Source organism: Dromiciops gliroides, chromosome 5 (assembly GCF_019393635.1).
Source record: "Dromiciops gliroides isolate mDroGli1 chromosome 5, mDroGli1.pri, whole genome shotgun sequence".
NCBI lineage: Eukaryota > Metazoa > Chordata > Mammalia > Microbiotheria > Microbiotheriidae > Dromiciops > Dromiciops gliroides.
In genome coordinates this window covers 93,352,625-93,366,538 of record NC_057865.1, presented here as the reverse complement: position 1 = coordinate 93,366,538, position 13,914 = coordinate 93,352,625, and the positions used below count along the sequence as shown (strand labels likewise).

Sequence of the window (13,914 nt, the reverse complement as noted above, 5' to 3'; positions counted from 1 at the left end):
CAATCCTGACTGTGGCTCCATGATATTTAAATTGCTTCTTTCTGGCTGCTTGGAGTATTTTCTCCTTCACCTGATAATTCTGGAATTTGGCTACAATATTCCTTGGAGTTTTCCTTTTGGGGTCTCTTTCAGGAGGTGATTGGTGAACTCTTTCAATGATGATTTTATCCTCTGATTCTATGATATCAGGGCAGTTCTCCTTAATAATTTCCTGGAATATGGTATCTAGATTCTTTTTCTGGTCATGACTTTCAGGCAGTCCAATGATTCTCAAATTGTCTGTCCTCGATCTGTTTTCCAGATCAGTTGTCTTTCCAATGAGGTATTTCACATTTTCTTCTATTTTTTCATTTTTTTGATTCTGCTTGACTGATTCCCAGTGTCTCGTGGATTCCTTATCTTCCAACTGTCCCATTTTAGTTTTTAAGGCATTGTTTTCTTCAGTGAGATTATGCACCTTTTTTTCCATTTAGCCTAGTGAATTTTTTAAGGCAGTGTTTTCTTCAATGAGATTATGCACCTTTTTTTCCATTTGGCCAGATGAATTTTTTAAGGTATTGTTTTCTTCAGTGAGATTATGCACCTTTTTTTCCATTTTGCCAAATGAATTTTTTAAGGCTTTGTTTTCTTCAGTGAAATTATGTGCTTCCTTTTCCAAGCTGCTGATTCTTTTTTCATAGTTTTCTTGTTTTGCTTTCATTTCTCTCCCCATTTTTTCTTCTACCTCTTGCAATTGATTTTTAAAATCCTTTTTGAGCTCTTCCAGGAAGGCTTTTTGTTCTTGCGACCAATTCACCTTCCCTCGTGAGGCTTCAGATGTAGGCAATTTGAGGCTTTTGTCCTCATCTGTGTTTGTGTTGGCTTCTTCCCTATTGATACAGAAGCTCTCAATGGAGAGGGCTCTTTTTTGCTTCTTACTCATTATTGCAGCTTATTTATTTATTTTGTAAGTTGAGGTCTGCTCTGGGGGCACCAGGGTCCCTGTTTGGGGCTTCTTGTGCAGGGGTGTAGGTGCTGTGTGACTGGCTTTTTACTCTGAGGCCTTTGAGGTGTGTGGAGATCCCCCACCCTGCACTTCCTGTCTGACTGCACTCGGCCAGCCAGGCGCCCAATCTCGGTGTCTGATCCCGCCTGACCTGTTCGTGGCCCTCCCGGCCGGTGCAGGTAGGTTTTCCACCATCCTTCTTGTCCACCAGGTTTTTGAACCAGGTTCCAGGAACCTCAGTTGTTCGGCGTGGCCCACAGCTCCCGCCGATTTGCCCCAACCCCCTCGGCGCTGGGTTGCTGCCCTGCACCGGGCCTCCCTTTTGCCCGAGTCAGACCGACCTTTTCCTGAAGTCTTCTAAATTATCTCTGGTTGGAGGACTGTGTCTATCTGTCTTCTTGCAGGTTCTGTAGTTTCTGAATCCCTCCAGAGGCTTGATTTAATGTTCTTTTTGAGGGAACAGAAGGAGAGCTCAGGCAGCTTGCTGCTTCCTCTCCGCCATCTTGGCTCTGCCTCTCTATACATTACTCTAACTCCACATTTCTCTAGTACCTTTAAAGAAGTGTCTAGTCTCTCCGCCATTAGCTCCAGCCCCTACTGATTATGTTCCCCCAACTTTAGGTGCCTTTTGCATTTAACAACTTAACAGTCAGATTAGAATTTATTTTTGGTTATTTACCTTTATTTTTTAATAATATTTACCGCCCCCATTACGTGTCAAAACAATTCTTAATATTTGTTTGATTTTTTTAAGTTGTATGTTCCCAATTCTATCCATCCCATCCTTTCTTCCCTCCTTCTTCCCTGGGGTGACAAGCATTCTGGTATAGGTTAGACACATGCATTCATGTAAAACATTTCTATATTACTCATTTTGTATAAGAATACTCAATGAAAAAAAAAGAATGAAGGAAAATTAAAAAGTGAAAAACAGTTTGCTTCAGTCTCCATCTAGAAAACATCACTTCTTTCTCTGGAGGCAGAAAGCATGTTTCATGATGAGTCTCTGGGATTGTCTTGGCTCATTGTATTGCTAATAATATCTAAGTCTTTCACAGTTGATCATCACAAAATATTACTGTTACTGTAAATAATGTACTCTTGTTTTCTGTTTGCTTCACTTTGTCTCAGTTTGTGTAATGAATCATGTAATGAGTTTCCAGGGTTTTCTAAAATCATCCAACTTGTCATTTTTATAGTAAAATAATATTCCATCACAATTGTATACCACTGCTTATTCAGCAATTCCCCAATAGATGGGCATCATTTCAATTTCTAATTTTTAGCTACCATAAAGCGTTGCTATAAATATTTTTGTACTACTACTTTTATTTTTAAAAAATACACACCCCACACATAAGATTACATAATATGACAAAATAAGAAAATAATAAATGTTGGAGGGGATGTGGGGAAACTGGGACACTAATGCATTGTTGGTGGAGTTGTGAAGTGATCCAGTCATTCTGGAAGGAAATTTGGAACTATGCCCAAAAGGCTATAAAACTGTGCATACCCTTATACCCAGCAGTACCACTGCTAAGTCTTTATCCCAAAGGCACAAAAAAAGGAAAAGACCCATTTGTACAAAAATATTTATAGCAGCTATTTTTGTGGTGGCTAAACTTTGGATGTCAAAGGGATTCCCATCAATTGAGAAATGGCTAAACAAGCTGTGGTTTATGATTGGGGTGGAAAAATATTGTGCGATAAGAAATGCCAAGCAGAGTGATTTCAGAAAAACCTGGAAAGACTTACATGAATTGATATAAAGTAAAGTGAGCAGGACCAGGAGAATGTTATACACAGTAACAGCAATATTGTTTGATGAAGAACTGACTTAGCTATTGTCAGTAATACAATGATCCAAGACAAACCCAAAGGATTAATGAAGCATACTATCCACCTCCAGAGACAAGGTGCCATATGTAGCACATATAGACTTTGGAGCTATTCTCCTGATCCCCTACTGGCTCTGGAAGGCTAGGGGTAGCATCTCTGGGTAGCCCTGATAGGTCAATGGGTATCTTTAAGGGACCTGATCTCCAGGCCTGAAGCAAGTATAACAGGTAGGCATATAGACTGTGGTGACATTAAACCAAGGATTGTATGTAGCTCACACAGAGAATTATCTGTAGTTATAACATGGGTAGCATACTCTAACTGCATAGTGTAACATCAAGGACTTTGTCCAAGACATTTTTGGGAGTTGTAAAGGTGTGTATTATCAGACCCCTACAATTTGTTATCAGTTGAAGTTGAAAATGTCCCTGGGAGGTCAGTTGAGAACTTGAAGTGATATCAGGGATCTCAGAAAACTTTACAGAGAATTCTCTCTGATCTTGAAGGTTCTCTCTCTCCATCAGGAAGATGTAAACTACATGGATTTTGGAAACAAACAAAGCTCTTCTGGGAAGCAAGGACCCAAGTTGGATGATTGTATGAAAGTGATAGTGATCATTCTCCAAGCAAGCCTATCTATTTCTATACTCGTGCCATGTATCTTGCTGATCTGAGGAGTATCTATATGTGAAGCAAGGTGGTGAAGTGCAAAGGTGACATCTTTTGCCCCATTCCACATACATCCATCTACTTTGGGGGGGGTGGTACGGCAGGCAATGAGGGTTAAGTGACTTGCCCAGGGTCACACAGCTAGTAAGTGTCAAGTGTCTGAGGACAGATTTGAACTCAGGTCCTCGTGAATCCAGGGCTGGTGCTTTATCCACTGTGCCACCTAGCTGCCCCTCAATCTACATTTTTGGCAAAGCATTTGGTTTCTCTTGATATGAAAGAGTAGAGTACTTAAGAAAATCTAGGAATAAATTATGAAGAACTAAATAGAACAGGTCCCTACAATGGGGTAGAAATGAATTCACACATACGCACACACCCCTAAAGTAAATTTTAAAAAGAAACCTGCCTTCATTTGCCCAATGACTATAGTCATGTTGTTTCCCTCTCCACTCACCATGTCTATGAAGAATATAAATAATGCCTAGAAAAACCAGAAATGTCAACTTTTATTAAGAACATGCACTTCACCTAGCAGGGTGAAATGAACACATTAAACAACACTGCCTCATCAGTTGGGTCAAAGTCTTTCACTGTCTATGAGTTAATATGGATCTGACATTCCACTTTCCCCATCATTATATTCTGAATATGATTAGCACAAGACAGATTGAATTCTGAGACATTTGGTACACAGTTATTTAATGGAAAGTTGATTTGGTATAGTAAAAGAACATACGACTTGAGATTAGAAGAGACCCAGGTTTATGTCTCACCCTGACACTAACAACTTTTATGACAATGGGAAAAAGCAGTTATTATTTATGAGAAAACTTTCTCACCTGTAAAATAGGACTAATGCATACAATATGATTTGCAAAGGTTTGCTGTGAGGAAAGGCTTTGTAAACATTAAAGAGCTACATAAATGAACTGTCATCATAATGACTAGCAACATGCAGTGAAAGATATAGAATTCTGACAATTTCAATGAACAGATCAGGAGAGAGAATGGATCATTATGAAGCAGAAAACCTATGGGCAATTCCAGTTTACGATTAAGAAACAAATATAATAGGGTTTCATCTCATCCCTCCACAAATACCATTTGGTCAAGATGAATAACAAGGACATGATGGCCAATGTAAAACTGGCAAGCAGGTGGTATAGTGTCAGACTTGGAGAAAGGAAGTCGAGTTCAAATCATGCCTCAGATACTTACTAACCCTGTGGTTATAAGAAAGACATTTTGATTCTCAAACTGGTTCCTTATAGAAAAAATATTGATAATAATAGTATCTATCTTACAGTGTTGTTATGAGGATCAAATCTAATGACAATTGATTTATATATAACTACATGTTTGTAAGTAACATTGTGTAAAGTGTTTTGCAAACCCTAACGTCCTGCAAAAATGTTAGCTATTAGCTATTATATGGTCCTTGAGAAAAATAATAAATGAAATGGAAATAAGAGCCAACAAAAGAGAATCCATTCCCTTTCTAGAGAGGAGAGGGTGGAGAGATATTGAAACCCTACTACATGTTTGACTTTTGTTCCTTTTTTCCTACTCTGGATCATGTAGGGGAAGGTTCCATTTCAGAAAGACTTAGAATTTCCTTTTCTGAAAATGAGAAAATAATTTCTTCCTTTCTTTTCAGATTAAAATATTTGCTTTTAAATAATAGGATGGATGGACATGTGATGCTTGAGTATTCAACAATAGCCCACAGAGAAAAAAAGAAGCTGCAAGAGTAAAAGAAAGCCTAAGATAATTTTTACTAAGCTCCTTAATCCTTAAATATAAGTTTAATGACCTCAGAAGCTACTCCTACGATTTTCATGATGATTTCAAAGTAAAAACCTTGGCTCACAACCTCATCTCTGGCATCTCTTTGCTTGTTTTCATAGAAAGTGTCTTTTTCTGCCAGAGCCTTATACATTTTCTTTTCTCTTTCTGCCTTCTCCAATTCATCCTTCAAGTTTCTGATTTCCTGTTCATATTGTTGTCTAATTTCCTTTTTCAGTCTTTCCAGGTCTTGCCTATAGGATCTTCTCAATGCTTCAGTTTTTTGCTGAATCTTCTCCTCAGCAAGTTGATACATCTCATTTGTGTAGCAAGAGTCTCCATTCCTCTGTACCACTTGCTCAACCAAGCTCAGGAGCTCTGTTACCTGGGCCTCCTGTTCCCTTCCAGTTGCCCGGTTGTTGAATGCACAGTACCTTCCATCAAACTGGTCTATCAGGTCTTTCAAAGCTCCATCTGTAGTTTCACATAAGTATTGATTCAAATCAGTACCTTCCAAATCATCCTTCCGGGTGAATAAAAGGATGACATATTTCTTGGCTTTGGAACCAAAAATTCCCAAGATCTTCTTTACTGCATCTTGCTCCTCCTTGGTGTAACGACTAAGTGGGACCACCAGGATGATGGCATGAGGCCCAGGGGAGGACATAATGAGGCAGCGATTGATCTCCCTTGAAGTGTCCACATCAGACACATCAGTGTCAAAAATCCCAGGAGTATCCACAACTACGATTTCTTTCTCATTCCACAATCTGCTTCTTTTCTTACAATTCTTGGTCACTGACTTTGGTGCTAGTTTTGACTCAAATACTCTTTCCCCAAGGATGCTGTTTCCTGTTGCACTTTTCCCAGCTCCTGTTTTACCCACCAGGACAAGTCTCAGTTGCTTTTTGCTGGGCTCTTGGTTTCCATCACCTGAGATGTGGGTAATGAGAGTGACATGGTTAAGCTCTACCTTCAACTGTGATCCTTTCAGTTCCCCTTCCAGCTCAGTCTAGCCATGTCTCTGCTCTTAGCTTCAGCCTTCATCACATGTACTCTGGCATTGGGTCCTTCTCTGGCTGAGAAAGTCACCTTACTGATGGTTGGCACCTAGTATTAAGTCTTTTTTTTTTTTTTTGGTCTGTCCATCCTATATCACTCAAATACTTCTAGAACTAACCTTATTTATCTTTACAACCCCTGTTGTCTTTAATTCAATTTAACAAAACTCTTTATTGAGTGTCTGCTATGGGCAAGGCCTGAAGAGAGTTACATACATAAATAATATATAGTCTTGTCAATGAACTTATATGTTTCTTTCTTCTCTCCTTAACTTTTTATTCACATTTCTTATACCCTACTTTAGACCTGGATTACTACAATATTATTATAAATGGGGTCTAATCTTTTTTTCTCAATCTACAGAGGGAGGGTGATGCCATGGAAAAAGTCCTGGATTGAGAATCAGAGTACCTGGGTTCTAACGCTGGCTTTGCTTCTTATCACCTGTGTGATCTTTGGGAAGTCACCTCACTTATATGAGCACTGGTTTCCTCACATGTAAAATGAGGAGGTTGGATTAGACAACTCAGTGCCCTCCCACCTCTAATCTCTGTTTCCATTCACTATTTAGATTCATCTTCCCAAAACACTATATCCATCATATCACTTCCATCTTCTACAATTTTAGGTGGCTTCTCATGGCACTTTATTATAAGGGATAAATACTCAGTACTTAGGCTGACATTCTAGGCTCTCCACCATTCCGCCCCAGTCTACTTTTCTAATCTTATAACTCACTCTTTCATAGATCATCTTCCATATGCTACTCAGGTTGGTCTCTTCACTGTTACTAAGAATCACTGCCAGCATTCTCATTGCTGAGCCTTTGTTTACTCCATTCTCCACACAAGGAATGCCAGAGTATTCTTTATTTCTATAGAATTTCGACCCCTTTCAGGGCTTAGCCCTTCCTTAAAGTTTTCCCAAATGACCCCAGCCCATGGTGAACTTTTTGTCCTCAGAACTTATATAGTGCTCTTTGTCTCTACCATCCTTTAGATACTTGTCTTACATGCCTGGTACCTAGGGTTATGGTTTTATACATACCATGAATCCTTTGTTAATTGGAACAGATATATACCCAGAAGTAGTTTCTGTAGAGAGGCAGCTAAGTGATATGATAGATAGAATTCTGGACCTGGAGTCAGTAAGATCTGAAATTGAATCTTTCCTCAGTTACTTCCTAGCTTTGTGGTACTACACAAGTCATCTATCCTCTTTTAGCCTTAATTTTCAGTCAAATTGTGACTAATATTACCTACCTCAAAGGAGTGCTATAAAGACCAATTGAGAAAACCTGTGAAAAGTGCTTTGCACACCTTGAAAGCCTAATATAAAAATTAACTATTATGTGTGTATGCATGAATAATTGCATGCATGAGTGGAAAATACTTTCATAAAGAAGCCATATCTAAGCAAACCTGAGTAAGCATGACAAAAACCTAAAAAAAAAAAGCCAGATTCTGGAACATTACATCCAACATTGGTTCAATGACTAGGTATTGATGAGGGCTTTTATTGGTTGGCAAAAGCCAAAAGGAAAAGTGAATTAAAATGAGAAGAGATGGTTAGGGCTAGTGAGCAACAGATGCTCTAAGAATCTACTCAGGGATAAAGAGCTGTCTGCAATTTGCAGGAGAATCTAAGTTTGTAAATAGTAGTAACCTTGGTTAGTGGACCTCTGGGTGTTATGGAAATTAAATTATTAAGCCCTCAGAACAGACAAAATGAGGAATTTTTTCCTCTGGGAAGAAAACAGCTAACAAGTAATAAATTAAATATATAATAAATGAAATAATAATAAATGAAAATTGGAGGGTACCAGCACACAGGACAACCTAATTAGGTGGATGTGGTGACCCATCCCATTGCTCTCCTCTCCTATCCTCTATTGGCCCTCAGCTTAACACTGTTGGTATTTCCACTGCCCTTCTTTCCCCTTCAGGGGTTAACACTATGGGAGGATTGATGTGTGGGGTTATGTATAAGAGGGAAGGCTACCTCCAGAATGTCATCAGCTGAGCTAACCTAATTATAGCCCTATCCTCAAACAACGAGGGAACATTTTCCCACAAAGGATGTATTGGTCACAGTATCAGTCACTTTCTTATATCTTCTTCCCGCATTACACTACACAAGCCCAGTATCCTGTCAGAATGAATGGATTAGGATAGACACAGAGTGGCAACCTTGGATGTCCTGGCTATGGCCAACCTTGTCCAGAAGAGTCCATTATAGGAGGAAGTAAAGAGACTCTTACCCCCTCCCTTCCTGTTAGTTGTTGGGATATCCAGGGGACTGGATAAACACACAAATGGGGGAAAAAAGAATGAATTAAAGAAAGAATGAGAGAATATAGAAGAAAATAAATAAGAAAAACTGAGAGAAGGTCATGCAAATGGAGAAGACGGCTCAGCACAGATTTTTCCTACTTAGAAAGGGTCAAAATCCCAGTAACCAAAAGAAAATAAGAACCTCATCTGATCTCAGTCACCTCCCACTCCAACCCTCTCCAGGAAAGTCCTGCGTGTCTGCTTACCATAGCTCATCTCTTTGCTCATGTTGTCAAAAATTTCTCCACCATAGGCTTCTGCCATTAGAGAGTGCAACTTCTGTAGAAAAAGAATTATAACCCAAGTCATTGTCAATTGTGCTAAAGTGAAAAGAAACTCTGATTCAGGGCCAGGAGACTCTGCTAGCCTCAGTTTTGTTTTGTTTTGTGTAGGAATATAGCCTTTGATTGACTACTTAAAGGAGAATAAACTAAATACATATTTAACAATTTTGGTTCCTTTATATAAGACATTAAATAGGTTATGCCCGGAATTAAGTAATGACAAAAAGAATTTTTGCTATTCGGGTTAAATAGAATCAATCCACTGTCATCTTCTCAGGTCTGTGCTTTTATCCCAATCACCCTCTTTTAAAAACCATCACTGGGGGTGTTAGTGTACCCTGTATTTACATTCTTGTCATACCTAAGACATGGAATCATTTTTGCTGCCTGCCCAGAAACTAGGAATGCCAGCCTATAAACAATCCCTCCCTTTTACTCCTGTTTTCCTAGAAAACCAAGGGCACCTTCTTTTACTACAAAACTTTTTGCTGTTTCTCTGCTGCTGAGTCACACTTTCCACATTTCCCACAGCTGTGGGAAGAGTCAGACAGACATTTGGACACGGTGAGACATTTGAGACATAGGGAGACAGTCATGGGGAGACAGTCAACAGACATTTGAAAAATACATTACAGGGGCAGCTAGGTGGCGCAGTGGATAGAGCACTGGCCCTGGATTCAGGAGGACCTGAGTTCAAATCCGGCCTCAGACCCTTAATACTTACTAGCTGTGTGACCCTGGGCAAGTCACTTACCCCCAATTGCCTCACTAAAAAAAAAAAAGAAATGTTCCTGAGGCACTGAAAAGTTAAGTGACTTGCCCAGGATCACATAGTCAGAGACGGGTCTTGTATCCTTCTGCCAGCATTCCTTGTCTCCTTTTTCCCTCGTACTCCATTTCTGAAGACAGATCTCTACCCACAATTCCACACTGCCTTTCATTTCCCTCTTTTGGGTCAGACTAAATATGAAATGACACTCATTGCTTATAGATAGTACAGTATTCTAAGGTCAAAACACTTCGAATTGTAATGTGTAACTAAGTTTTTTCAACTTTCATAGCACTGAAGCAAGTATGAGATTATGAATCTATCTTCTCTTTAACTTTTATGACCCAAGAAGAATGTACAGAATTATAATATGTTAAATAAAAGTATTTCTCTGTCACTCTGACAGAGAAAGCTTCTTAGAGTCCTAATTGGGGTTCAGGAATTCTTTGAGGCCTGAACCTATGCTTGAACATAATAATAAAACCCAGGTTTTTACCTGCATAATTTCTGCATTATGGTAAATATACTTTTGGCAGTAGTTACCCATAACAGGAACTCAGAGAGGAGGTATTCATCCTATAACATATCAAAACCCTATTAAAACTTTGGGAATTTAAGAGTAGGTTTCCAATGCTCATGTTTTGACTTTGGTCTTTGGGGGAGTAAGGTTTTGTGAGTGCGCAAATTTAACCTAAGCGACTCCATGTTTAAACCTTTCTTGACCTATGTGCATTATGGGCAGCCAGTCTGCAGGAAATGGCAATCTGTCAATAAATCTTGGGTATGCATACTCAGACATGGGGAAAAGCTGAGGTAACATAAAACCCATTTCCTTATACATATACAATCAACTTTTTTTTTTTTTGCCTTTATGTGGAAGTTGTTTACTCCTGTCTATAAAAACTGTGGCAGTTTGTAATCTTTGCCGCTTACTGCATTGGTGTGCTAATAAATCACATTTGACTTATTTACCAGGACAAGGTAAAAACCAAGATTCCTCTTGGAAACCTGAAATAAAAAGAACTACCAGAGTATCAGAAACTAGGGTCTTTAACTGAGGCATGGGAATTTCATTCCCAGGCACCATTGTAGGACCAAAGCAGTAGGGTGTCCAAAAGATCAGATGTGGCAGGGTTTAAATATATTTCAATAGGGAGGAAATCTCATGGAAGGCACAATCTTGTAAACTGTTACATAAATTGTTTTGTATAATAATCGAAGGTCCATAGAGAGGACTACAGAGTAATGATATCTGGTTAAAACAGTGGGTTCTATGTGCAACTAGAAGAAGCTTCACAATACCAGAAGTTTGGGGCCTGACTTCAACCATGACATCAGAGACAGGTAGCCCCTCTGATGGCTACATTCAACACTCTTGAAAATGGACACAAAAATATCATACTAAAAACTTACCTGGATGCATATCACCAAGGATGCTCTCTGATTTTTGTATTATAGGCTATCTTCTCAAGCCATGGAATTCCTCACTCCCCTTCCCCTTGAGAATGGAATCCCCTGCCTAAGTCTACCTCACCCCCCCCCAAAAAAATCTTTAACTGCCTTTGTTTAAAATGTATATAAACCCACACAATCTATTACCTGGTGTCCTATTCAGCATAGGCTGGATAGTACCATTTCAGCATGTTAAATTTTTATTTTCTTCCCTGCTTAATAAACACCTGTCTTTAACTTTACAGGCATTGTCCTTCTCTGGTTTTCCTTCCCTTTTGGGAAGAAGTGGGTTTAAAATTCAAGAACTGACCTTTGCCCATTCTCTAGAGAACTGGTGTTTGCATTCTCTGATCTTTCCCTTTGGGGAATGAGAGATCTAAATTCCATTTAAGAGAGGCTTGCCTCAGTTTACAGGGTCACTTTTTAAAAAGTGTTAAATAGTTTGCTGTGTTTCAGCACAGATTAAAAATATTTTCCTTGGTTTGAAATTCTTTGGCTAGAGGCCATGTGTAATCAAGGAAGACTGGTTACTGAGGAAAACTTAGTTGCTAAAAAGCCATTATAAGTAAATTTGAAGTTACAAAATTCCTTCCTTCTTTTCTATTAAGAGTAGAAAAAAACACTCTTTTCACCTGGGAAAAGTGTTGGGGTTTTCAGAGAGCAGTGGTAATGCCCTTTGGGCTGAAGGCAGCCTTAAGAAACATCTAGTTCAGTCCCATGCTGCCAAATAGATTATATTCATGTGGTGTGTGTCTTTTTTTTTTTTTTGCTTTTTCTGCTTTTGTATAAAAGATAGAATGAACAAAGTAGTTGTGGCTAGCAGGCTGTTTGTTTACAAATATAAAGATCTATGAAAAAAGGGCAATTGAAAGAAGGTAATAAGTTCACCTAGAAGCCTCTAAGCTGCCAGCCTATATACAGCCTGGTTTTGTATTTCAAGGAAAAACTAATTAGGGAATGAAGGCATGTATCACTTAAAAAAAAAAAAAAACTAAAGAGGAAACAGCCCTCATTTTGTTTGAATTTAACCCTTAATATGCCAAAACAGTAGAAGAGTAAATCAGGGACTGAAGGAATGAATTTGCCTTAAACCAGAGATTAGTCTACCATACCAAATTTGGTGAGCAAATCAGAGCAGGTGCTCTCAGCTTTTCCCTTGGCCTTGGGCAGAACAGGCTTTACCTAATCCCAGGGCTCCCACCGGTCTCTGGGGGAAGGATAGAGATAGGTTATTGAAACAATCTCCTGAATACCACCACAGCTAGAAAGAATCTAAGACAGTCCTAATTCATAACATAGCAGATGGTTTGCAATGTTACATCTTGGGGTCTAAAGGACCCCAAGCAAACCTCTTATCATACATTCCTTTGGTAAAGGATAAGTGAATGTTCCTATAGGAAGAGAATGTAGCAAGAGGACACCTGGAGAAACTAATGCTTACCCCAAAGAAATGAATGTATGATAGCATTAGATATTCAGAACAAGTACTTTGGACAGGAAAAAGCAAGGGGGGACATTTTGGGGAAACTGAGGCTTGTCTTTCAACTACAACACATGAGGACACCACCTTCTCTGATTGAGGGTGAGGCTGGCTGCCCATTTTGGGGTCATAGCTTTGTCTATGTTTCCCTGTTTCTTTACTAGTGACCCAAACCTTAAATCAGTAATGACCCTGACCTGGCTCTATAGACAGGGGTTGATTGGTTCCTTCCTTCAGATTTTCTGATCAAGTGCTGGTTTCCTCTTCTCTCATCCACCTCCCCTCAAGAACAGGCCTCACTCATAAAATTGACAAATCACAAAAGGACAATCATTCACCTGAGAAGGGACTGTCCTCTAGGAGGTGACCTTGAGCCCCTGGGAGGGAGTAGGGACTCAGCCATCACAAGGCCTTGACAACATACAGCAGGAGCCAAAGATAAGGAAGCAGAGAAACAAAGCTGACTGTCTGAGAGGGGCAGTTCTGCTCCCTGGATAGTGGAGGGAGCCCACCCTCCCGCAGAAGTGCTGCCACCCCCCCCCCTCACCTGGCGAATCCGGGCACTGTCGCTTTACCAAAATGAACGGCCTTCTCTCTCCTATTCACAGAGCTGAACTTTAAAGTCAATATTGGTGTGGAGTGCCTGGAGCCTGAGTGTGTATGAGCTACAGAAAGCAGATAGAAAATGAAAGCTGTCTGATTTAAGAACCTCCCATTTCCTGAAAATGGGTGGATAAAGAGAAAGAGATGTTTAAGTCATCTGACTGGGTGTGCTCCTGCCTAATGACCCGCTTTGAGCCAAGTGGGTTCCTGAGTTTAGGAAGCAGGAGAAAGAGATATTTACCAGGCACAAAACACTCCTCTGGACTAAGATGTAACCAATTCTCGATTATTAGATCTGTGAACTAAATAGACCTTTGACCGCTCTCTTTCCCTCTCTGTCTCACTTTGTACCTTTGTACCATTTTCCTGCTTGCTCCCTCACCATGATTTTTAAGCTCCTTTTCCCCCTCCCACTAAAATCTTCTGATAAGCGACCTTTCCCTCTTCTCTTGCCCTATCCTATTGAAAGGAGAATTCTTCATTTGGGCTTTCACCCGAATTAAGGAGGCAAAACTAAGGACAAAGAGGCTTCAGCTTGTGTTAAGTCTGTCCATATTTTTCTGTGAGCATCCTGCTCATCATTTCTGATGATACAAGAGTATTCCATCACAATCACATACCAATTTGCTTAGCCATTCCCAAATTGA

General features: G+C 39.6%; 1 protein-coding gene across 3 annotated transcripts; it reads right to left on the bottom strand.

Annotated features, from left to right (window-relative positions):
- Window positions 1-3,987: 3,987 nt before the first annotated feature.
- LOC122729951 (GTPase IMAP family member 4-like) lies at window positions 3,988-13,435 on the bottom strand. 3 transcript variants are annotated; one of them, XM_043969102.1, is made up of 4 exons: window positions 13,212-13,435; window positions 12,297-12,391; window positions 8,886-8,958; window positions 3,988-6,217 (listed from the first exon to the last, which is right to left on the bottom strand). In XM_043969102.1, exons 3-4 carry the CDS (start codon window positions 8,941-8,943, stop codon window positions 5,286-5,288), a joined length of 990 nt encoding a protein of 329 aa, XP_043825037.1. In that variant the 5' UTR covers window positions 8,944-8,958; window positions 12,297-12,391; window positions 13,212-13,435; the 3' UTR covers window positions 3,988-5,285. The 3 variants fall into 3 exon arrangements, with proteins under 3 accessions (XP_043825037.1, XP_043825036.1, XP_043825038.1); XM_043969101.1 differs by lacking the exon at window positions 12,297-12,391 and having other exon boundaries at window positions 13,212-13,433; XM_043969103.1 differs by lacking the exons at window positions 12,297-12,391; window positions 13,212-13,435 and adding an exon at window positions 11,146-11,237.
- Window positions 13,436-13,914: the final 479 nt, after the last annotated feature.

Coding starts and splice junctions, on each gene's coding strand:
- LOC122729951 (XM_043969102.1), bottom strand. CDS start 8,943: ATGGCAGAAGCCTATGGTGGAGAAATTTTTGACAACATGAGCAAAGAG. Junction 6,218..8,885: donor GAGCAAAGAGATGAGCTATG/GTAAGCAGACAC, acceptor CCCACATCTCAG/GTGATGGAAACCAAGAGCCC.